Source organism: Pezoporus wallicus, unplaced genomic scaffold (assembly GCF_028554395.1).
Source record: "Pezoporus wallicus isolate ANWC-B61680 ecotype Strahan unplaced genomic scaffold, APGP_CSIRO_Pwel_v1 contig_5552, whole genome shotgun sequence".
Classification (NCBI taxonomy): Eukaryota; Metazoa; Chordata; class Aves; order Psittaciformes; family Psittacidae; genus Pezoporus; species Pezoporus wallicus.
This window is the reverse complement of record NW_026640754.1, coordinates 1,027,568-1,053,264: the sequence shown is the minus strand read 5'-3', so window position 1 is coordinate 1,053,264 and position 25,697 is coordinate 1,027,568. Positions and strand designations below refer to the sequence as shown.

At 40.1% G+C, this 25,697-nt stretch overlaps 1 protein-coding gene across 3 annotated transcripts in view; it reads left to right on the top strand.

The window, feature by feature from the left end:
* Window positions 1-8,353: 8,353 nt before the first annotated feature.
* Window positions 8,354-25,697, top strand: part of SGCZ (sarcoglycan zeta) — a 438,735-nt gene continuing 421,391 nt past the window's right edge. For all 3 annotated transcript variants that reach the window (XM_057420312.1, XM_057420309.1, XM_057420310.1), the window contains exon 1: window positions 8,354-8,433. In XM_057420312.1, the coding sequence (XP_057276295.1) occupies window positions 8,395-8,433 (39 nt within the window). In that variant the 5' untranslated portion in view covers window positions 8,354-8,394. The remainder of the gene's footprint in view (window positions 8,434-25,697) is intronic.

The following is a 25,697-nucleotide window of genomic DNA, read 5'->3' as shown; positions in this document are numbered from 1 at the left end:
ACCTTCCTTTGGAAATGTCTCACAATTTTGTTTCCTGCAAATCTGAGCCTCTGCCAATATTCTTCACACAAAGAGGCAAGATTAATCCTTTGGAAAAGAAGTGAGAAAAAGTAGGCTAGGATTATGGAAAAATATTAGCATCAGTTGAGAAGTTAGTAGCACAGTTAATATTCTGTCATTCCTGGATTTAACTTTCACAATCAAGCTTTGTACTCTTTAAAGAATGAACAACTACTACTATCAATCTTGGCTGTCAGAGATAACCCGATGCACACTCTCTATATATTAGGACCTGAATGAATGGCTCATAAAAAGTAGATAAAAGAACAGCTGCTAATTTTATTTAAACACAGCCTTCTTGAAAAGGTTAACTCATCACATTTAATCTTCAATCGTAAAACTCCTATTTTTATAATCAGCAATATTGATTATCTGCTTTTCCTTTTATTGGAGGGGAGAGAACACACAATAAGTATTAAAAATAAGCTGAAAATTAAGCCTTTCTCCATTTATGGAAAGTGCTACCTTAACAATTATGGAGAAAGATCTTAACAAGTACAAAGACATTGTAGTTTTGCTCTTTCTGCCACCTAAAATTCCTTTATTTCTGCCTCTTAGTTCAACTCATCCAAACCCTGATCCTCTAAAACTGATACGTGCTGTGAACAAAAGTCAGTCTGCTATAAGAGTTGCTACGTATTGTCTTCCTGAGCTCTCCCTGCATCTTATATCCCTTTAGTTTATCTTTAAGATGGATCTTTTGATCATTAAAATTTTATATCATTTGAGTACAAAAGGGGAAAAGTCTGAAATGAACTGTGCTACTCAGTCGTAACTTGTGTATGTTGCTTTTCTGGGACAGCAGCCTCCTTGGCACAATTAGATGTATGGCAGTAGTAGGTAGTAATGGTCAGTTCTGTAGTTGTTATGTGCTTATTAGTGCCTAGCATGTACCTCTATAACAGTCATCAATAGCCATTAGTTAGTTCTAGGTAGGATTTGAGCTGGTGGCCTGAGAAAGCAGAGTCCACAGTGAACTAAAACCCTCAGAACAATCCAGTCGCTGTCTGTTACAGGTTTATTGAGCATAAGTCATAAATTAAGATGAGTATGGGAACCTTCATCTGTCTCTTGGTGTTCAAGAAATTCTCAGTGTGTGCATGACCCTGAAAGGAATGGTGAAACTGCAGAGTATTTCCTTCATGCTTATGTTAAGAGCAATGGCTCACAGAAATTGAGCAAAATGGCTTCTTTCCAGATTTAATTTCTCAAACCAAAAAGTGTCTTCCTCCATCATTAAGACTTGCTGATGCCCTCAAATATGCACAGCACTGAAAAGAGGAATAAGTTATGCACTAGAAGGGCTAGCAGCAGCCTCCCTGGCGAACTGCTGTTCCTTAATGATATCTCTTCCAAAACATGGCGCATTGTGCCAGTTATGGACAGTGCTTCTGCACTTAAATATTTTCCTAAACGCAGGGTAACTCTGACCAGAAGTAATGCTGTGTTCCTACATTTAATTTGTTTGTAAATGCTGCCTGAGATGTATAGAATTTTTTTTTTTCTGTACCTCATTCTGTACATAAAGGAATAAGAAAAAATGCCCAAGATTTCTGGATGTGATTATGTGAATACACCATTTCAGCAAACCGAGAGTTCAAGTACTAAGTTCCAGCAGTATGCTGGAATATGCATCCTGCAGTAACTTAGACCCATAATCTAATATATTAAAAGAAATGAATGAGCTATGTGCTTTTCCTATTGTCCAAAAAGACTTGTATGGGAACTCAAGGCTATGTTTGCCATTTCATAGGACTACAGTATGTGGCCAGCTGCATTCAGTTCAGTAACAGAGATACTACTTTTTCTTCTTTCTTTGTTGTTGTTGTTATGAGGTTTTTGTTTATTGGTTTGGTTTGGGTGGCTTGTTTTTGTTCTAATAAGAAACAGAACCAGATTTGTACATTCTCTAACACAATTAACATGCTATTGTTTACAATCTGTAGTGATACAAGTAGGGCTGTTGAAAACATTGACATAGATATAATAGCGTATTTGTATATATAAAAGTTATACAATGGGAGTTTCATATATAAATGTAGTAAGTATAACAATATCATTTAAAATCGTATAGAAAGAAGTTGTCTGAGCACGGCTCCTAATAAAGCCTGTTTTCCATTAGATTTGCCTTATGGCTGATTGACATTTTAACTGAATTGTACTAAGGTTGCAACATGAGCTCACCCCTAATTAGACAGCACAGAATCCACTGAGGAGATAAACATAACTGCAAAATAATTTTTTTGTCAAGAATTTTTCATTGCTAGACACAAGAGGATCAGCAAAGGGCACTAAGCTTGACTGAATAGGGACTGCTCTCATGCCTGATAAATACATGATTAAAGCTTTTTAAACTTACCATTTTCCTGCACATTTTTAGATAACTACTAAGGTACACCAAATTTACTCTGCAATATCCCCTTGAGTGAAGGTATTAGCCTGGTCTTTGCTCTCTCCTGTATAATGTTGTTTACTTTCACAAAAAGGTGGGAGGATCTATTTAAGACCTCTATTAATGCAGGTTGAAGTTGGTTATTAGGTTCAAAGGTTACCAATGGGGCTCAGAGAGATGTCCATACACATGTATAAACACACACAAATCTCAAACCGTACAAATCCCATACCCTCAGAAATCTGATTTACAAATATGTACCGATTGCAAACACACAGCACTCAGGTCTTTCTTGGTATTACTGTGGAATAGCTCTAGTTATAATTGTAAAACTGTTATATTTACATTCAGAGCTGTAATCTAACATGATTTTGTGAGAAAGTATGCTCCTTACTTGGAGGTATTCTTAATATTTATATATTAAATATTAATGTATACATGTATCTTTGCATGGCACTGGCTAGATATTAAAAAGAAAAGGTCTCTGTCCTCAAGAGCTTACAGTATAAATACCATTGTTGTAAAAAGCATTTACTTCCTGATAAAACTGAACATACTCTGAAACTATATCTTTCCTATGACAATGACCAGCTTCTCTAAGCAGTGCACTAGAAAATGAGTGTTTTTTCCTACACAAAGTGTGATCTTTTCTTTTTCTGGTTCATTATATTTATTTTAATAATAGCTAAAGGTTTACAGGTTTCTCAACATAATTATCTATTTGCTTATTTACTTAAAATGCTCACATTACTTCCCAGAGATCTGTAAATAATTTTGCTAGGAAGCTCAGTTATTCAGGAATCCACAAGCATTAAAAAGAATTATGCATATGGATTATAAACTGTTAGAATACCTTAAATCCTTTGAGCTACAGAGTTGTTGTACTTTGTTAAGCTGGAAGTGTGAACACTGTTTCTTTTTTGGATATCCAGACTGGTAAGCTACAATTTGGATTACTATACAGTTTGGTATTTTATTGACTTCAGCCCCAAAATCTCCAATTTTATGTTACTCTACTCTTACCAAGAGATAATTATAATGTAACATACATATACCTATGTTAGCCTAACATTCGATAATAAAAAAAAAATAAATTACACATTGTGGAGCAGTATAAAAACATTTTCAGGTATCCAAGTTTCCCATGCAACTTGGGAAAACATAGTAATTCTGCTTAAGAGCTATAGTAGTACTCATATGTTCCCATAGTTGATGCTGAAGTCTGTATCCTTAGCCTTAAATGTTGGATTTGTGGGTTTGGAGTTTTTCTTAGGATGGAAAATATCTATGAAATATATCAAAAGTGCTGTATTGGCTTTTGAATTATTCTTCATTCTTACTAACAATACGTTAGGAAAATTGTCCTCTCTATTTTAGAAGGATGTGAAATAACAAAGCCTAACACCTGGGGCTTCACTATGAATGAATCCATCATTTTCCATGTTTTCATTATGACTGACATCTTTTTTTCAGACACATATGTGTAACTCTGCCTTAAGTTCAATCATATCTGTATTAAGTTACTAAACATGTGGTCCCAGATTCAGCCACTGAACTTCAGGAACTCCCTGTGCAGTCAGAAGGAAACAGTTACTTCCAGAGGTGATTCAGACCTCTATGAAATAAGTCAGCCTTCAGAAGTGTTTACCTCCCGTCATGGGCTATATGAAGAACTTAAAGGAATCCAGTAAATTGTCTGTACTTGGAGAATACAAACCCACACAAGAAGGTCTTCTAGGCAACCCTATCTTGGAAACCCCTCAATCTGAGAAAAAGTCTCTGTCAAAGGTAAGACTAGAGGACAAAGCACTCTGTGCCATATTGTATGGGACATATGCCTATCTTGGCATCTCAGGAAAAATAAAGAAACCATGAGAGCTATCTACTGGAACTACTGTGCCTGTTTAAAAGCATGATTTCTTGCCGAAAAGTTGTACACTCTAACTGCTCCCAGCATAGGTTTGAACTGCGCTTGTTCACCATTTTGAAGTTTCACAGGGGGAGTTGGCTGCAGTCCCTACATTAGTTTGCTAATACCTTATGATTACAAAGACGTTTTTGCAGACCTTATTTAGAAAAATACGCTCCCCTGTTGTCTGCATGCAGTCTTAAATGACTGCAGATTTTAATTTTTTTCAAGTCCCGGAGGCAAATTTTCTGTATTGGGTAAAATCCTGCTCTAACCTGGGTGACTGTAGCAAAGTCCAGTATCTGCTCTGTATCCTGCTATTATACTTTGGGGTCAACTCTGCTACAAAAATGTACAGCAAGAATCTGTGGAAAGCAAGTCTTTTTAGCCTCAATAAAAGGGGGAAGAGGGAGAAAGGCAAGCAAGCAACCAGAAAAATAACCCAGAAGACTAAGTACCAAAAAAATAACCTAAACTTGACTTTAGCCTCGTCAAGTACTTCAAAATTAAACACTTAGCTTTTAAGGATGCTTATTTTTCCAGGATTCTCCTCACAGAGTCTTTAATTAAATCTTGACAATACAACCTTTAATTATAACCTACGTATAATCCTCAATTATGCTTACCAGAAATGCCTGGCATAGGAAGACTGGGGTACAGGAAAGATGTAGGACTAGGCAGTGAATGACATTTGCACAGTGGTTTGTTAGTTGAAATGGAAAAAGAAAAGCTGGAAGGCTTAGCAGTTGAATGAAGAAGATGAATACATGAATATAAGTGATACAGTAGCTAAAGCAGGTGGATGTATACAAAATAACACAATTTCACTGGTCTTTCACCTGTTGACCTGCTGCACAAAAGGCCTAAGGTCAAAGTCAGCGCTTGGTTGAGTTTGCAGGCTGCTGCTTGCTTTGTGTTCTTCATTTCCACTCATTTATGCAAGCACCAGGCTCAGGCCTCATTTTCAGAGTTCAGGCTCTGATTTGCTTCAAGATTTACTGGTTCCTCTTTGAATCTAGGCTCTTGGCTTGGTTTCAGTTTTCCCCTCTATTAATGCTAATGATAATATTTGCGCATATAGTAAAATTTTGTGTTGACACTTGTGCAGAATACAGTTGTTAACTGTGCTAAATGAAACAGAAAGCCCTCTTTAAGGAAAATAATAATTCCACATTGTGTGCAATGACTAAGACATAGGGCCATATATGAATAATGAGGATGAAAATGTCAGGGGTGTCTTCTGAATTAGGGCCCTGCAACAGAAAAAGAGAGGTCTTACAGTTTATACACAAGACAAAAAACTTAGATATTTGAAGCAACTAGAAGTCTGGTATTAATTAACTTTGGAGTGCCTGTCTTAGCAACAGAAAGCCTCTTCTTAGGTTATATTACCTATGAAAAGTGAAACAGATTTTAAAGTGTTATTAAAGTGACAAAATCAATTTGTTTTTTGTATTATTTTCTAAGGAAATTAGGCTTATATGATTGTACTGTCAACTTTCCTTGTCTCTTCCCTGAACTCTTGACCACGATCAGCAAAATTCAGTAGGGGATTCTCAGACATATCTCATCCCAGCACACTTGGTACCAATATGAAAACAAACTAAGGAGTAACCCGTCCAAGAAAGTCTTGCAGTGTGGCAGCAACAAGACAGCAGCAAAGTCACAGTGCTGCAGGCCTTCTGTTTTTATAAAGCTGCATTTTGTGCAGTTACTTGTTGGTCTACTAATCGCCATGTAAACAGGTGTGGATGTATGAAGCAGATCAGGGGCCTTCTGGTTATCCATTGGCACCAGCCATGGCACCAAGGTACTCCCAGACTATGTCCCCTGGTTGGTGTCATTCTGGGGCAATCCCCTCCTCTTCCTAGTACTGCATATTGGCACATTTGGGGAACCCTAGAAGTGCATTCTGAGATGTTTTCCTTCAGATTGGTCTCTTAGAAGTCTCTCCAGATTTTTTATCTGGGGGATGAATGGGGTTTTTTGTCAGGAAAAAAAAAAAAAAAACCACAAATTTCTACAGGTCTTACAGCAACTAGATTTAGTGTCCACTTTGCCAATCTTTTATTTGGACACAAGTGTGTTGGCTCACATGGGAACACCAGGCCAAGTCTTTAATCTTTATAAATTGCAGTTCTAGATTAATGATAATAATGATACTTATATTACATTCACAATGAACCTGGAAGTCATATACAATTTGTGCTAAAAGGAGAACTGTCTTTTGCCTGTGCCTGCACCACATCTTTAGTTTTCTAGATGAGGGCTATATTCGGTCCTCAGAAATGGCTATCACTGGGCATCACCCAGCCCTCAAGCTTATGTTAACCTTGAAGTTTTGGAAGCTGCAAGCAAATCTATATTGAACTGGAAAGAGAGTATCCACTTTGGGATATTAGATCTGTCTACATATGTCAAATTATCAGGAATACCAATTCTATTTAAAGCAGTGTAGAAAGGAGGTGATAGAATTAGAAAGTGACAGTTCTGAATTTGTCATTCATGGAGTTAAATAAATAAGGCCCCCAAAAGACCGATAGGAAGGGAACAAAAATCACAGCTTTGTTCTCCAAAACTGTAACTGACAGATTTATGATAAAGGACTGTGATAAAATCAGGATCTCGGTGAGGAGGAATTTGAATTTTTAAATCTAATTTTGATCCTCTCTGGAGTGGTACGAGAGCCACGAGAGAGTGAATCCTTCGAAAAAGGAGATTAGTAAAGTAACACCCTGAGAGAGACTCAAGACTTAATCCATGTGCCATCAGAAATGCTGCTCCGCCAAAGCTGCAGCACATTAATGATACGCTCAACAGCTGCATAACAGCTGTGCACTTCTAGACAGAGATGGAGAAGTTTCACATCATCTTGTTAATTTAGGCACACCTGCACACACACACATATATATATATATGGTTTTAGAGGGAGTGGTGGGGAGGCAGTGGTGGTTTTTACGCCGGTGAGCGTGTGGCTACCGAGAGGAGCCATTTGGCGAGCGCCGGGAGTGCGTGGGTGGGTCCGTGTCCATGCCCGCCCCCGGGGAGGTGCTGCCGGCCGCCGACATTAAGCTCCAGGGGCTGGGCTGCTCAGAAAGGGAAACGTTGCTTTTGGGGAGCTGGAGAAATTCCCTTCGAGCGGGCCGTGAGGAGGGAAGTCAGTCACCTGGCGGCGAAGGACAGTAAAACAGGAGCGAAGGGGGGAATTTCTGCTTCTCTTCCTTCTCTCTTCTGCAAAGAGATCCACCTACTGTTTTTCTCCCAACTCTTAGCATAACCTTCAAAGAAGAGCATCCCTTACAGACTTTCCTATTTTTTTCCCCTAGTGTTATTATTGAGGAAATACCTTTAGCTACAGAGAATTTCTGAGTCTGTGCAGGAGTTGGAGGATTTTGTTATCTTGCCAGCAAAATTGTTCATCGCTAATGTCTTGCACTCACAGGGTGCTAAATTAGCTACCAGAGTAGGCATGACGGAGAAAGGCTTTTATCACAGGCTATTCTCTTCAGTTTGAACACATTTGCTCGAAATTTGCTGCATGATGCTGTCCGGAGAAACAGGATTTTTCCTCGGGATGCAGCGATTCGCCGGTTTCTGAGCTTATTGCAGAAGAAAAAATAATCTTTAAACTGAGCGGATTCTTTTTTTCCTGTCTCCTCCTCCCGTTGCCTGAGGACGCGAATCTCTTTCACCGGAGATCACCTGGCGCTTGAGTCCTTAAGGGAGTTCTTTTTAAAAAAAAAAAAAAATCAAAAAAGAAAAAAAGTGAAATTTATTTATTTATTTATTTATTTAAACCGGTGGAGGCGTGATCGCGGAGAATGAGACTGAGAGCAGTTGCCAGGGTTTGGAGGACAAGGCTGAGTTTAGGCTGGAAACTGAGAGACTAGATTGCCGCCTCCGCCTGGTGTTGTGTGGTGGGGTTTGTGGTTTTGGGTTTGTGTTTTTTTTTTCCTCCTTTTTCCTTTACTTTTATTTATTTATTTTTTGGGGGCACAACTTCCCTAGTTTCCCCTCTGCTCAGTTTCGCTCCATGGAGAGATCAGCAAACCTGGACACGGAGGAGCTCAAGGTAGGATACCCGCCGGGTGCCGTCGTTACTATTTGGGTTGGACTCCCCCCTGTCGTCTCCGCCGTTGCTTGGGCGAGGGCTGCGCGGGTAGGCGCGGAGCGGTGCGCGGGGTTCCTGCGGACCCGGGCAAGGGCTGGGGGAAGGGAACACCGGAGGGCATCTGCCAGAGCCGAGTGCTGCTTCCTACTCCTCGGCAGCGAGCATTGTCATAATATTATTAATAATAACGATGATAATGGTCGTGATGGTGGTGATGATGATGATGATGGTGCCGCCCGTGTGCTCTTAGCGTTACATCAAAGCTGGGAGCAGTGTCAGGCGCAGCAGTGGTCTTGCCTCGGGAGGAGACGGCAGCAGACCTGCGGGTTTCCCGGCAGAAGTTGGCTCTGAAGCCTTTCTCGCCTGGGCATCTCCTCTTCTTCCTCCTCCTACTTCCCTCCCCGCCGGGAGAGAGGGGGAACACCCTTCCCCGCTAGCCCTCGGCGCTGCGCCAGGGTCCCCTCCTCTTGGAAGGGGGGACTCGGGGCCGCTTGAACAATAAAACTTTGCGTTAGGATGGTGTGAGTGTGAGGATTCCCCCCTCACTCCCCCCGGCCCAGCTCTGGCTCCCTCCCCGCTGAAGGAGCATGCCTGAGAGAGCTGAGCATGCTCTTTTGCGGAGATGGAGAGCCTGCCCACCACCAGCCCTGAGCGGAATTTGGCTCGAATAATACTACTGATAACTAATAACTACAAATATCTACCCATCTATACGGGGTGAAGCGGGGGAGAGGGAGGGAGCTTGCGAGCAGCGGGGCCGCCGGGAGGGACGGGAGCGAGCACGAGCCGGTTGGGCGGAGGGGGGGGACACGCATCTCGTCACGGGCTGAGGAAGCGATGGGAGAGCAAGGGGAAGGTAGTCTCCCCCCCCCCGCCGCACGCCCAGCCATCCCCTGGCCACCCACCCAGCCGCGGCTCTGGCTTTTTCGTGGCTGAGGAGCGCTCTCATCTGGGGAGGCAAATTCCAGTGAGCCTTGAAGTGCTGCCGTGGGCCTCTTTCCTCTTCTGCCGAGCCAGATCTGAAAGTACTTCAGCATACTTGCATGTGAGACACCAGTGAATAGATTCACCCCCCAGTCTCGCTCGCAACCGCTGTAAATTCCCTACGGAAAGGCATACCAGAAGTATAGCCCTGCCTGAGTGACGGAAGAGCAGGACGGAGAAGGTAATAACCTCTTGCCTGAGAACGGCTGATTTCCCAGCGCTTCAAGCACGGCCACGCAGCAAACCTGCCTGCCTGAGCCGGGGAGTCCTCTCCCGCCTTCCCCAGCCTTTCCAGGGTTTACAGGAGACGGTTGGTATGGGAAAGACGGGAGCCGAGTCTTCCAATTAGCGGGAGGGGAAAAGTTTTATTTTAACGGATAATTTTTAAAGGTCTTTAAAGAAAACATGCTTGTGCTAAAAGGGGGCAGCACGTGGCGTGAATTGTCCTAACAACCCAGGAGACACGTCCCGCTGCGAGCGGGGTAGGGGAAGGAGCTTCCGTTCGTCTCGTAGTCTTCTGCGCTGCAATTAAGACTAATGTTTGCGTTGTGTACAGGCTGAGCGACCTTGAGCAGCGCGGTATAGCTGAGAAGTGGCACTGCTCCTAAGCACCAGCGCTTTCATCCCTCCCTCCTCACCGCTTTCCCCTCACAAGAGCTTCAAAAGGAGGCATTTTTGCAGATGCTATTAGGATCTGGGTAGCTTTCTGGGACGAGCCGCTTTGGTACGATGTTTTTCCCGGCTTTCCCAGGTGCTTTCTCGACGCGTTGCTGCTGGGGAATGATTTCAAAAGGGGGCAGGGAGTAGGGGACGCGGGAGAGCGGCCGCTTGCCCCAGCCCCGCGACCCTCGCCCAGGCCCGCGGCAGCCGGCAGGATTCCCCACCCGAACCGGACTCCTTGTGCCAAACAGTGATGCAAAACAGCCCAACATCTTGCACCTGCAATTTTGGTTTTTCACCCGGTGTGAATAGCCCAGCCAATTCCCCACCAGTAGGAATACAAGGGGGGGGGGGGGGGGGGGGGGGAGGCGGGGAAAGCTCTTGGGCATTTAAGCAGTTCCCAGCTGGTGACTTTGCTGGACTTGGGTACAATAAAGAGCAGCTCCAGCACTGCTTTAAGTCGTGAACGGCTTTTGTCGATTTCTACCTAGCCTTAGAGCGTGGAACTAATTTCAGTGATTTGCTCCTTTTCCCCATAGCCAACACAGTCCCTTGCCAGTTGTGTGCAGTGAGCAGGCAGCTGTAGGTCCTGAGGTGTTGAGTGAGCTCTCTTCCACATTATACTGCCCAGAAGGCTCGTATGGAGAATGTCAGTTAAGGTAGCAGGCTGTCATAGAATCACTTGACAAGAATTTTGGATATGGGTTGGATGCTGTATTTCATGATACGGGGTTTTGTCCATTATGACACATACATGCTAATAAGAATAGAAATGAATAATGAGAACTTCCTTACTAATACTACTAGAAAAATGTGCTAGCTGTAATAATAATATGTAATAATGATATTGAAAATATGCAATATAAGGCTTTTATACATCTCAGATCAGGCATTAAATCTAAATTTCAAATCTTTGTGATAGTTACCGCACTGAATGTAAGGAATTCTGAAATATGTATATAATATATATAATGAGTATACATTTTGAAAGGTTATTTTATGAAAAACCGAACACATATCATGTGTGCAACACCTGCTAATGAATGTAGGTGTTCTTCCCCTTACTAGTCCATCCACGAATTCCTGATGAAACAGATCAGAACTGAAAACACAGACTACTCTTCCAGAGATTTTGAGCTGTTCTGATTTTCCTTTGATCTGTCTCTTCTGTCTCAGATGCATAGAAGAACTTTCCCCTGACTTTTTAATTCAGAAGCCTGTGGGGCTTTTGTTTTAAAGGAGTACTACTGAAAACACAGATTTAATAACACTGTCCTAGTTGCACTGTACTCTTGGGTTTAGTGCTGTGAAGCACTTTGTTACCTGAAGTATATATCTTTGTCTATACCTACATTTTGGACATACATGAAACTATGGCTTTGAGAGTGTTACGTATTTTATAGGGCTTTGCAATTTGAACATGTGTATAAAATATGATAAATTACTTTTCATTTAATGCATTCAGAACTTGAAGCATTTGTATTTAATTACTTTAAAATGTCTCAGTTTAGTTTGCAAAGAAGGGTGGAAAGACAGTTGTGTTTGCTGGACAACTGTTGACTTACGATGTTCATTGACACTGGATAGGTTGTCACAGATTTTGACCTTCACATCTGTCCAGGTGTTTGGCATACAATTCCTTTAACATATATTAAAACCATTTCTCTTATGTTGTTTAGTAACCACAATTTGTATACAGAATTAGATTATGGGAGATATATGCTCCTTGTAGTCTGTAAAACACATACTTTTCTGGAAGAAAGTTGATCTTTAATGGAACATATGATAACAGTTAGATGGTTAGCATGATGGAATAAAAAAATAACCTAGAAACCATTTCTTATTACTTTAAGATGCTGGTTCAGTGAGAAACAGTCCCAAGATGTTATTTTTAATAGTGTTTTTAAGTGTCTTGAATTTATCACTTTTAATATACAAAAAAAGTTAAACACTGTACACTACTTCTGATTAATCTTGTAAACATTAGCTGAATTTCTTTATTCAGTTCATGAGAGAATATTTATAGTCTGTTAATGGTTTTATGTTTCCTGGTGATACAAATCTACTTACTCAACATCCACATGAAGTTGGTCACAGATGAGGTTTTGTGATAATAGTCTCCCAATGCAATTTATGTAGTTTATGAATTATTTGATAAATTCAAACAAGGAAACCACAGGAATTTAAACAAGAGATAGAGTCAGTAATTTTGTGGTCCTGAACAGGTAAATCACTTCCTATTTAAATGTTAATAATTTGTAGGTGTTAAAAATGTTAATGGGAGAACTAATGCCCAGAGGAGTTCTGCAATATTTTCATTTATTTTCCTTTTAAAAGAAGGAGCCAGTGAAACTCATGTGCTTGGTGTGGTGTGGGAGGACTTTGATGAGACTAAGTAGGTGGTTATATTTCTGTTTTAAGTTAGTCATTCCATAATGAAAAGTATAGTACTCTATTACACCCAACATATTCTTACGAAAGTCTGCTTCATTTATTCATGTCTCTGCTTGGGACGCTGGACATCTTAGTGTGGATACTAATGGATTTGTCTTTTTAATGTAAAACCTGCTCTCTCCTGCTCTTTGCTACCTGTGTACCTCCAAGAAACAGTCATAGTTTACTAGGGCTCTATCAGCAATACTCAATAAAGACAATGAATCTTTGCATTCCCAGTCAGAGAATTCAGCCTTTAAACCATTCTTCATGAAAGGTCAAGCTGAAACAGTTTTAGAGTAATATACATGCAAATTTCTTTTTTGTCTGTGTTCCTATTGTGGGATCTCCTCTCCATCTCCCAGTACATACAAGGTAGTTCAGGAGGCTGGAAGAATTCTGTATATAAGATATAGTTGTTCAGCAGACAGAAAAAAGGTCAAGACAATGGCAGTGCTCTTGCTGTACACTTTAGAAATCACTCTTGTACTATCACTACCAAGAAACAGTACTAACCTGTGGCTGAGCTTTTTGACATTGTACATTACAGCTTTGCTAAGCTCAACACTCTTTAAATGGAAAATACATCAAAATCTGAAGGCTTGGTTAAAGAGAAAAAAGCACTTTATCTTCCTGTTCTCCCTGACTTTTGGGATAAATATTGCTGTGTTTTCCTCTGCCACTGTATTCTGCACTTTGAAAAAAATAGATGTTAGCGATTTACATGTCTTTCTGAAATGGAAGAGGTTAGTGTGTGATGCTGCTGTAAGCTAGATTGTTTCTATAGGTCTGACTGTAAGACTTGGAGACAGTGCATAACGCATGCAAGAACCTTCCAGGGTCTAATGTGAAGACATATTTGGGTGTCCCAGTCATGTTTTCTTTCTATGTCCCTTAAATATTTGGAGGTTGATTTTTGCCTTCACAGGTTCCGACTTAGCCCATGAACAAGTTTCTTTGTAAAGTGTTATGGTGGAAATGTCACAAGAGACTTTTCCTGTGAAATCGGTTTTCCTCATGTTATTTTATATAAACTTCATCATGTCCAGCATAGTTGTTTCTATGTCCTCTAAGGAGCTAGCATTCCAAAGGACAAAAATAAGGAATTAAATAATTTAAAAAAAAAGTTCACCCAGTTAAAAATAGATTCTTTTCTCACTTTGACATGGAAGTTCCAGGGACTCTCCATAAGGCACTCTCATTTCCTTCTCTTTTCCTTCAAAAGAAACCTGGGTAACATGGCTTAGAAGTTGTACCATTCTTTATTTTGAACTACTCTGTACATTCAAAGAGCTTACAGAAACCTACTTAATACCCTGTTGTACCTTTGGGTGCAGCCATATATAATAATGTTATTTGTAAACCCAGAATTACATCAGTCCAAGAACAAGGATTGACATTTATCTACTAAGCCATCAGCTCTTTTGCTAATTCTAAAATATTATGTGTTAACTCTTCGTTCCACAACAACCCCTCTTCTTTGTGAAGAAAGATGTTGTGAGGTTGCTATCCATGACTACTGGATTTTGTTGCTTGTCAACGGAAAGAATGACTATTGGTGAAGGCACAGCAGTGAGAGATGCTTTTTGTGAGGCTTTATTCTGGGTTAGCAGTATTATTGTGGCTAATCACACTAAGCCAGATTTACAGAGGTACTGAGTAACTCAAAGTAAGCTTGTGGTGTTCAAAATCTTTTGTTTAAAGAAGTGTTCTGTCTGTACCTCTCTTCTTATATTTCTAGGTAGACCATTAAGTAGGATTGTGTGATTTAACCCCTGTGTATTTGCACTGCTTGAAAAGTACTATAAGAGTAGTAGCTTTCTGCAATTCTAAATTAGCAGTACTTTGTTAAATCAGTGCAGTTATATCAGCAGAAGTACATTGGTGATATGTCTAAAATCAGTGCCACAAGCAGTAGAATGCCTCAGGCATAAAAATCTGGCCGTTAGCCATATTTCTCTGTTTTATCAGTCCTCTTCAGTTCATCTGGGCAACATGGTCTGGAATGTATAGGTTCCACCTTCCTGCTCCTATAAGTCTCGAACAGACAAATTATGTTGGTAAATGGAGGCCACTACTACTGAAAACTCACTTCCTTTATGAATTGTAATTATGTGCATTTAGTGGAAACACATAAAAACCAATTAATTTGAATTTGTGCTTTCTAAATACATGGTCCTTTGTACCATGATCAGGGTGGAAAATCCAGATTATTGAACTATTTTTGCTGTTTTTGCTCTTCAGGATCGTTGTTGATACTTGTACTTCTCAGTTATGTTGGTCATCTTCTGCTCAAAATAGTTCATAAGGTATTCTGAGTTGAATTCAAGAAAGGAGAAAAATTTGCTAACTTCATATTTAACAGAAGCAATGCAATTGACCTGGTTCAGCAGCTACATGGCACAATAGCTTTTTAAAATCAGTATAGGTTTTAATTAACATCAAATGGTTTGAGTTGTAAGGGACCTTGAAGATCATCTAGTTCCAACCCCTCTGCCATGGGCAGGGACACCTTCCACTTGACCAGGTTGCTCAAAGCCCATCCAACATGGCCTTGAACACTTCCAGGGATTAGGCATCTACAACCTCTTTGGGCAGCATGTTCCAGTGTCTCAGCACCCTCACAGTGAAGAATTTTTCCCTAATATTTAATCTAAATCTCCCCTCTTTCAATTTAAAATCATTCCCCTATGTCTTATCCCTACATGTCCTTGTAAAAATACCCTCTCTAGCTTTCTTACAGGCCCCCTTTAGGTACTGGATGGCTGTTATAAGGTCTCTCCTGAGACTTCTCCAGGCTGAACAAGCCCAACTCTCAGCCTGTCTTCATAGGAGAGGTGTTCCAGCCCTCTGATTATCTTCGTGCCCCTCCTCTGTACTAACTCCAACAGTTCCAAATCCTTATGTTTGGGGTCCCAGAGCTGAACACAGTACTGCAGGAGGGGTCTCACAAGAACAGAATAGATGGACAGAATTGCCTCCAACCTCTTGGCCACGCTCCTTTTCATGAAGCCCAGGATTTGGTTTGCTTTCTGGGCTGCAAGCACACATCCCTGCACATTTGGGAAAACGTTTATGGAAAATCAATTCACCTAAAATAGCAAAACTATCTGATTGGTACATTGATAGTTGCTATATTGTGGTGTGTTGATGTAGTTGAGAAAAATTGCCATTAACCACTGAAATTTCAGTATTCTTTCCAAGTGAAGTTATTCAGTAATACTAATTTATATTATTTCTAGTTAAAGCTAGTTCACATGCACAAAGTACTCTGTGGAGCTCTACCCTTTTAACTAGTTGAAGACAAGTAAACGAACAGTGTTGAAGGTTTCATGGCTGCTCAAATTAGAGTTACGTTTAACAAATTGCCAATATGCATAAAGCAATCAAAACTAAAAGTAGAAAAATAAAAAGGTGAAGCCTTTGCTGCTTTATAAGCTAGTATGTTTCTGCACATAGGTAAACAGAGATGACAAAAGTTGAAAGGCAGTCTAAAATTTCAGGGGGTGCCTATAATAAGGGAGAAGACCACCAGCTGAATTAAGCCTTAGAATCTGGGTTTTACCTCAAATTCAATTTAAAACCTTACAATGGAAAGGATGTTAAATCTGAACTTGGAAAGATGTCTAGCCATCACACATCCAGCCTGCATGCTGTGTGCTGGGAGGGCATCAGGGCTGGGAAGCCCCCTCTCTACTCTCTGGCTTTCCTGATTGCACTTGTGGCTTGGGTATAAACATGGTTTGGCTGTAAGCACCTTTGGAAATAGTCAAGCTGATAACAGGCTCATTATGAGAGCATCAAGTCATGTATTTTCCAGGAATATTAATTACTACCTTTAGGAGCTGCTATGAGAAAGGTGCCTGCAGTGCAACAGAGGCTCAGTCCTGGAAAGCAGTCTGCAAAGACCCCACTTCACCCACCAGGCACTGAGTGTCTGCAAATGCCTCAGTTTTCTCTAGTAATGCTGCTTAGGCACATCACACTAATGACTAACTCATTTGCTTGCATATTTCCCATCTGGACTGGGAGGAGTATTTTAGTATTTATCCTGCTTAGGGGCATTGATATTCATCTACCAGATATGTTAAATTTTCCTCAGGTCTGTGATCCAATGAGAATTTTCAAATGATTAATTCTTTGTAAGCATGAGTTCAGCACACAGTAGTAGTCCCAGTGGCTTTCACTTGAAAAGTGGCCAAGTAAAGGTAAAAATGCCAGGGTCTTCCTTTTAATGGTACTTAATTTATACTACATATATTTTTAACAATAACTGGTGATTGTAGCACAGCTTGGAGGGGTTGTTTTTATTTTGAAGAAAAGATTGAGCCAATTTACTGTACTCAGGGGGACTGCTTGGTCATCATGGTCCAGTAGAACATTTAAGAATGTGAATCTCAGTCTGGTAAAGAACCTCCTGTCACAGTTGTAGGGCTTCAGGAGATATGTAAGATTTCAATATGCATTTCTGTTTGTGTGTGTTAATTTGTCTTGGCTAATTCGGAAGTCTCCCTGCTGAGCAGGCTGGCTGTTGTAAATCCCAGTCATTGGTTAATGTATGTGTGAGGAAGGAAATCGAATGATCTATGCCCCAATAAACAGCAGAGAGCTTTTCAGAATGCATTACAAAGAGACTGGAAGTTTTTCCAAGAAGAATATTTAGCCTTAAATCTGAAACTCATGGCATCATTTATTACTTCCAATAGTTTGAAAATTAGTTCTGAGTAAGTACAAACTAGGAGCTACTTACTAGAAAAATACACTCCTCCAAAATAACACAAATCCTAATCCACTCTGAAGTTTAGAAGAGTTCAGCCAAAAAAGAAAAAGACAAAAATTGGGACTAAGATCCATCTGTGCTTTGTTTTGCTTGAGTCATCACCACCAGATGGCAAATACTCTGTAGAAATCACTCGGCTGAGTTACATCAGTTTGTGGTGTACGTAAGGCATCTACCCTTAATTCTAACCTTATATTCTTTGTCAGAATCTCAGTTTCCTCTGGAGGTTCAGATAGGTACCAGCATTAAGGCTTATGCATAATTATGCCTTCAGATACACTACCTGTTGTGTAAATATTGGTAATAATTATCTTCCCTTTTATTTGTTTTGAAACAGTAGGTTTCAGTCCTAACACAAGACTGCCTAGCTGTGTCAAATTTTATAGGCAGTTGCAAAAATAGCTAGCAACAAGCTGGTGTTGACTGTCACTTCCTGTAGGACTCAAGTTGACATCTACTATTTCAGGTATATTTCAGTTTAGAAATATTTTACATGCCATTTCTCAATGACTTCTGCAGTTGAGCAGACGTGAGATGAATGCAAAAACTGCCTATTGTGTAGACTCATGTTCTCACTTAATCTTTGTGCAGAGAAAATTATCGTTCCATTTCATCAATGTTTTATTAGATTTTCCTGAAAAAGTTGGCAGAAGAGTATCATTCTTCAGAGACTTAACAGATTAGCTAGTATTTGCTGTTTCCCCAATGCTGGCATTGACATTCTCATTTTCGTAAGTATATCTTGTTTTCAGGGGAACAAGTTACTATTTTTAGAATTGAACTCATACCTTCCTTCGTTTCTCCCCTAACTCATTATGAGGTGCAAGTGAGTATGTGATTGAAAAATGATCTGTAGGACCAGAAGAGGTAAGGTAAGCTTCCTATTTTGTTCAGTATTAATTTATATGAGATAGATAATATTCAGTGTTCATGTAAATATGTCATCTACCCAGTCTACCGAGACCACTTGCACTATTGCCTAATAAAATTATAGGTATGTGAGTAGTGTCTCTGTGTCTCATGATAAAATTTCCATCATACTGCTGACAGGCATAAAACAGAAGGCATCCTTTGCCAAGGTGCTGTCTGTTCTATTGAACTTGGACTTTTGTAAGCTTTGATCAATGGATGAATGTATCTAGTAAGCAGCAAACTGCAGCATGATGAGCACCTAGGAGAGCATAGCACCTGATATGTCAAGAATTACAGATTATATTGAGTAAAATTCATTTCAGTTTTGGGCATATGCTGCTGCATCAGACTACAAGGCTATTATTTTGTAACAGACATACAGAGCTTGCCAATGCAGTTTTAGAATAGCCAAGTGGAATGTAAAGATTTCAAGTTAGAGAGAAGGCTGAGCGGTGCAATAACAAATGGCAGCACAGTGATCATGTGCTGAGCTGGTGGCAAACTGAATGAAAATGACTGTATGGCTATCTGCACTATTGTTCATGATGGTGCCTAACTGACAGACCTTTATTATTCACATATTTAGTACTATGTTTTGAAATATTTTAAAAATAGGATAATGGAATGTTACTGTGCTAATATAATTCAGTAAACAATGTGTGTAGCATGTGCAACATTTAAATGTATGGAAAAATAAATGGTTGAAATTTATTTCTCTTAGTGCTAGAAAACTCAATTGACTACTCAGAAAATTTGTAGGAAGCACTTGTCTGTGGACATGGGCTTGCATATGTGCTGATGGAAGGAGAAAATTCTGAGAACCCATGAAAGAAGCTGATGTTGCTATTGTCAGTATGAGTTGGATGGTGTTAAGACAGAAACTGTCTTACTCTCCCAATGGAATGTTACCATTGAATTGGCACGTTTTATAGTTTTCTTATCTAAGAATAAGTTCAAAACTTGGGTACCTAGGCAATGAAAATTTCCCTAAATCTATCCATGGGACCTATTTCACTTAGCTTTTAGCGGCTATTATTCTAGAGAAAACCTGTCCTTTTCTGTTGAACAGGTGCACTTTTCTGTTTCTTAAAATGCCAAACAACTTTTTGGCTCCCTCACCCTTGAATAAAGAGCTAACAGTAACAGCAGACAAGCAGTTACAGGTATCAATATTATTTCTGTCTGTGGAGAAGATAGTTTAAGTTTGCTCTTAAAGTTAATAAAACAAATATACTTTCATTTTACGACAAATATGAGTCTACGTAAATTGCATTTTCTGTGACTACCACCACATCTTTGTCTATGTGCATGAGAAAACTTATTTATATCTTAAAATGTGGATTTAAAAATAATTTATCACAATGATAAAATATTCTATAGCATTGATATGTAAATGTTTCCTGCATATTCACATGACTCTCCCCAGATAAAACCAGTAACATAATGAGGAAGGGAACAGGAGAGGACGACAAGATGCAAGTCTATGGGAAGAAGCCAGTAGCAGAATGTGAGCCAAATGAAGGTGCTTTCCAGTTCTGTGCTTTTCTCACATCCTTATCTGACCTGCTAGCAAGTTGCACAGATTGAGTGTGCTTAACCTTTCTTGCAATGATAAAGTGACCTAAATTTTAATTTTAGGGGACATGAACACTTATAAACCAAGATCTAAAGTAAAATGTAGCTGAATCAGCAGTAGTGTGAGATAGTAAGCTCTGTTGGAGGTCTGGCGGTAGGCAGCTGGTAGCTGAAGCATCTTAAATTGGATCACTATGCACAAAACAGAAGTGTGCACCCACAGTGTTAAGAGCTCTTTCTGTATATATTTTTCAGAGTGTATGTATGCCGTGAGTTGCCTATTGACTATTCACATTATTCCAGAATTTGGCCCAAGAATCATGATATAAGGACAGATGGTTGGTACATATTTTACAGAAATTGCCTGCTTGCTGCAGAAGGTTATGATGGTGGTTTGGTTTCTTGCTTCTTTTATTCTTATCCTTAGATGACTGGTTTAAATAAAGAGGTCTAAAACTGCACTAGTGTTTTTTATCTTCTGATTTTGTAAACTAAAAATAATATAATAAAAAATTTGAAAGTGTCCCTATAGAAAGATTGGGAAGCTAAATTCTGTTTCCACTTCAGAGAAAAGCCCAGTTTCCTCAAAGGAGGGCCACAAGGATGATCAGGGGACTGGAGCACCTCCCATATGAAGACAGGCTGAGAAAGTTGGGGCTGTTCAGCTTGGAGAAGAGAAGGCTGCGTGGAGACCTCATAGCAGCCTTCCAGTATCTGAAGTGGGGCTATAGGGATGCTGGGGAGGGACTCTTCATTAGGGACTGTAGTGACAGGACAAGGGGTAACGGGTTAAAACTTAAACAGGAGAAGTTTAGATTGGATATAAGGAAGAAGTTCTTTACTGTGAGGGTGGTGAGGCACTGGAATGGGTTGCCCAAGGAAGTTGTGAATGCTCCATCCCTGGCAGTGTTCAAGACCAGGTTGGACAGAGCCTTGGGTGACATGGTTTAGTGTGAGGTGTCCCTGCCCATGGCAGGGGGGGTTGGAACTGGATGATCTTAAAGTCCTTTCCAACCCTAACTATTCTGTGATTCTATGATGATTTTAGTGTTCACTCATGTATTCTTACCCCAGTAACATAGAATTGTTCTTTGGAAAGAATTTATCTGAAACAGGTTTAAATGTAACCTTAGAGTACAAAACATGAAACAAGAAAACAGAGTTAAACTTTTTAAACAATTGAGTTTATTCTGCACACAGCAATTACTTCTGCTGTCAGCAGGAATAAAGTTTACTGCTGTTGGAAACTTATAAAAAGTCAAATGTGTTCCTGTAAAATGCCTTGTCAACTGCAAGTAAACGAGACCACACATTTCAAGAACCAGACATCTCCTTATTTTAGTATCAATAAGGTTTGTGTCTTAAACATCTGCTCAGAAATAGTTACAAAAATGTGATTTGAACGAAGAGAAGGAAATGCTATATTCCTACGCAGCAAAGAAATCCTGCTTATTTGGCTTTCTGAACTTCTTCAGCCAGAATTCACAGGATTCAGCTATGCGTCTCATAGAGAGCTGAGACACGCTATTATCCAAAAGTTGAACTGGGATTAATATGAATATCTTTGTGATTGTTATTACACTTCAATAAAACTAATCCTTCTATCAGTACAAGTTGTATCACGACTAAGTCTAATGACAGACAAAATCCCTATTGTTTATTAAGAAAATACCTTCTGTGAACATTTCAGGGGAAGAGGAGGAGCAAGGAGGAATTGACCTGTCTGCTCAGTTTATTCTGTTTTAATATAGAGCCAATTAGAATAACTTCTTTTTTTTTTTTCTTAAAAAACCCCAAAAACACAACAACCCAAATTTTAAACCACCCCATACCTTTTAAGGGAGAGGTAAAATTGTAATGCATCCCTCATGTACAATCTGTGTCAGGATCAGTTGACGGGTAGTTTGCTTTTATCGGTACAGTCTTCTGAGAAAACCAAGCAAATGAAAACCTCAAAGATCTAAATTTTCACAGGCCAGGTATAAGAATGAGATGGCAATGCATTTACCAGGTATTACTAACAGAATTTCAATACCAAAGGTTAATATCATCATCAGTAGCTCTTGAAAGAGACCTGACTGCCTAAAGGCAACTTAATTTTAAACACTGAGACAAGTCAATCAGTATACACCTAAAAATATGCAGTGAGGGATGTGGCTTGCATACATTACAGCCTTGTTTTTCTTTCTAACCTGTGAGATACTGAATTTTTTTGTTCACTTACTTATGAACATAGGCACATGTGTATTTCTTTGTAGTGCATGGGTCAGCTTGTTGCTTGTCACTGGGTAGAGAGAGTTTCTAGGGGAAGGACAAGGCACAGAGAAATAGCCTTTCACTCAAAATTCTGCCCTTCCTGTCCTAGTGTTAAAACTTCTCTTTCACCAGGCTATTTGTACCGTGATGAGGGGATGTTGAGGAGTTGAAAACATAAATGTCAGCTCAGCCAATGTACATTAACTATGGCCTAGGTTAGAAGGTTAGAAGGTGGGCTCATTTTCCCATTTTTACATTTTGCAGTATCAGTGCTCATAGCCTATAACATTTAAAGTGGCTAAGGGCACCGTGAAAAGCAAAATACAGAGATGTCAGTGAAGCCACCTCAGTACTCTTGGGAGCACTGTCCTGCATCATAACTAAATCAATGTTTCTGATCAAGTGCCAACAATTTTGGCAAGGCTGTGTGAGGGAATAAATCTATGGAACTTAACCCTTTTTTAAAAAAAAATAATTAAAATGCCAATTTGGCCTCCAAGTGTATTTTTATTTGAGTTTCATAGAGCCAAGTGTTGGCGGTCCAGGGAGGAACCTGCTTTCACTTGACGCTGTTACATTTTCTGACTTTAGTATGCAATGATTTATTATGTTAGTAAATATCCACATAGGCTGCTAGAGAAGGTTTTTCTGTTCAAGGTCATAAGGCAAATTAAGAAAAGTTTTATTTCCTAGACATCTATTTTGACTGTCAGCCTCAGAGAGAAAATAGCTCTGAACTTTTTAAGTTATGTAGAAGAATAAGATTTATGGAAGATAATAAAGTTACCCATTGATTCTTGGAAAGCAGTACAGCAAACCTGATTTAGGTATGATTTAGAATATAATGAATTCAGGGAAGTAGTTTTAACAAGGGTGTTGGTCTTGAAACTTTTCTGAACAGTCATCTTGAAAGACTATCACTAGCTATGCCAAATAATTCATATTGCTGCGAAATATCAGCAAAGAAAAACAGTTTGTGCCAAAATACCATAATCATAGAATAATTTTATTTGGAAGGGACTTCTAAAGGTCATCTAGTTCCACCCTTCCTGTCATGGTCAGGGATACTTTTCACTAGACCAGGTTGTTCAAAGCCCTGTTGTCCTGATTTTGGCTGGGATAATTTTCTTTCTAGTAGCTGGTGCAGTGCTGTGTTTTGGCTTTAGTCTGGGAACAATGCTGATAACACACTGATGTTTTGGTTGTTGCTAAGTAGCACTTACCCTGATAAAAGACTTTTCAGTCTCCCGTGCTCTGCCTGTAAGAAGGGGCACAAGAAGTCAGAAGGAAACAGAGACAGGACACCTAACCCAAACTAGCCAAAGGGGTACTCCATACCACAGCATGTCATGCCCAGTATATAAACTGGGGGGAGTCACCTGGAAGGTCTAGATCACTGCTCAGGTCAGGATGGGTATTGGTCGGCAATGGTGAGCAATTGTATTGTGTATGGTTGTTGTTGGGGGCTGTTGGGTGGGTTGTTGTTTGATTGGTTAGTTTCTCTCTCTTTTTGTTATTTCCATTATTATTATTACTAGTAGCAGTAGTAAACAACAAGAAAAATATTAGTATTATATCATACCTTATTTTAATTATTAAAGTGTTCTTATCTCAACCCACAGGTTTTCCACCTTTTTTCCAGGTCTCCTCCCCATCCCACTGTGGTGGTGGGGAGTGAGTGAGCAGCTGAGTGGTACCTAGCTGCTGGCTGGCCTTAAAGCACAATACCCATCCAACCTGACCTTGACTGTTTCCAAAGATGTAACACCTATCAACTCTCTGGGCAACCTGTTACAGTGTTTCACCATTCTCATTGTAAAAAATTTCTTCCTTACATCTAGTCTAAATCTGCCCTCTTTCAAATTAAAGCCATTACCCCTAATTCTATTGCAACAGGTCCTGCTGAAATGTTTGTCCCCATTTTGTATAAGCCTCTTTTAAGTACTGAAATGATGCAGTAAGGTCTCCCCTGAGCCTTGTCTTCTCCAGGCTGAACAAGCCCAACTCTCTCAACCTGTCTTCATAGGAGAGATGCTCCAGCCTCCTGATCATCTTTGTAGCCTCCTCTCAACATGCTTCAAGAGATCCACATCCCTCTTGTGCTGGAGGCCCCAGAGCTGAATCACCTCCCTCAACCTGCTGGCCATGCTTCTTTTGATGAAGCCCAGATACAGTTGAAACTTAAGGTTTGTGAGCACATGTTGCTGGCTTATATTCACATGGTATCAATTCTTGGTCTTCCTCTAGTTCTTACATCTGTGGGATATATATAGGCCCACTTGTAGCTCTCCCTGAAGAAGCAGAATAGAAGAAGCAGCCCCATCTGAAGTGACCATCAGGTGGGCCATGCCTCTGCTGTGAATGAGATTATGGTAATGAGATGAGTTTCTAAGTTAGTGGGTGCCTGGCTTGTTTTCTGCCCAAGTTCTTCCATTTCTGAGGCTTCTTTGGCATAGAAATTGAAATTGAAGTTGATACATTGCATCACATGTTTAGGAAGTTTAGTTGCTTCTGGGAAAGGCTTTTGTTTCTGATCTTCTCTAAAAAAAGGCAAGTTCTATGTGAGACATCTGCTTTATCTACACAATTAGAAGGGAAGATCATGTTCTGTTTTACAAATACATAAGCAGAAAAATACTTCCTTTCAATAGCATACAGCTGATATGGATAAAGAGAACTGAGCATAATGAGGATAATACAAGATCTTTGATTTTGTTTAGCTTTATTGTCCATTTCTTTTTATGTTACCTCTTCTGAATTAGCTTAGTGCAAATATGGGGAGGCCTGGCAGACTGACTACATCACACTCTCTCTCCTGCTCTGAAAGACTGTTACGATAGATGGAGCCCAACATCATTGACTGGATGGACTCAGCAGCTTTATAGGGATTGGTTCATGCACTAAGGAATGATTCTCTCTCTCTCTTTCTGTGGATGTATATATATGTGTATATATGCATATATATATATGAGATAAGAGTGATGGTATATTGAAATGTGGGATCTGAGCATGACATGAACGGTATGGAATAAGGGGTGGATACTGTCCTGGGTTCAGCAGTAGCAGTCATTTTTCTCTTCTTAGTAGCTGGTGCAGTGCTGTGTTTTTGACTTTCAGCCTGGGAACAGTGCTGATAACACCGATGTTTCTAGTTGCTGCTCAGTAATGTTTAGTTTGACCAAGGACTTTCTGAGTCTCATGCTCTGCCAGGGAGGAGGGGAAGTCAGGAGGAAGCAGAGACAGGACACCTGACCCAAACTAACAAAGAGGTATTCCATACCACAACACGTCATGCCCACGATATAAACTGGGGGGGAGTTAACCCGGAAGGGCTAGATCACTGCTTGGTCGGGCTGGGTATCGGTTGTCGGGTGGTGAGCGTTGTATTCTCTTCCCTTGTTATTTCCCTTATCATTATTATTATTGGTGGTAGCAGTAGTGATTTGTGTTATACCTTAGTTACTGGACTGTTCTTATCTCAATCCATGGGAGTTACATTCTTTCGATTCTCCTCCCCATCCCTCCAGGAGCCGGGAGAGGATGCTAGGGGAATGAGCTAACAGCTGCGTGGTTTCTGAGTGACAGGCTGGGCTTAAACAACAGCCTTTCAGTAGTTTTCTGAACA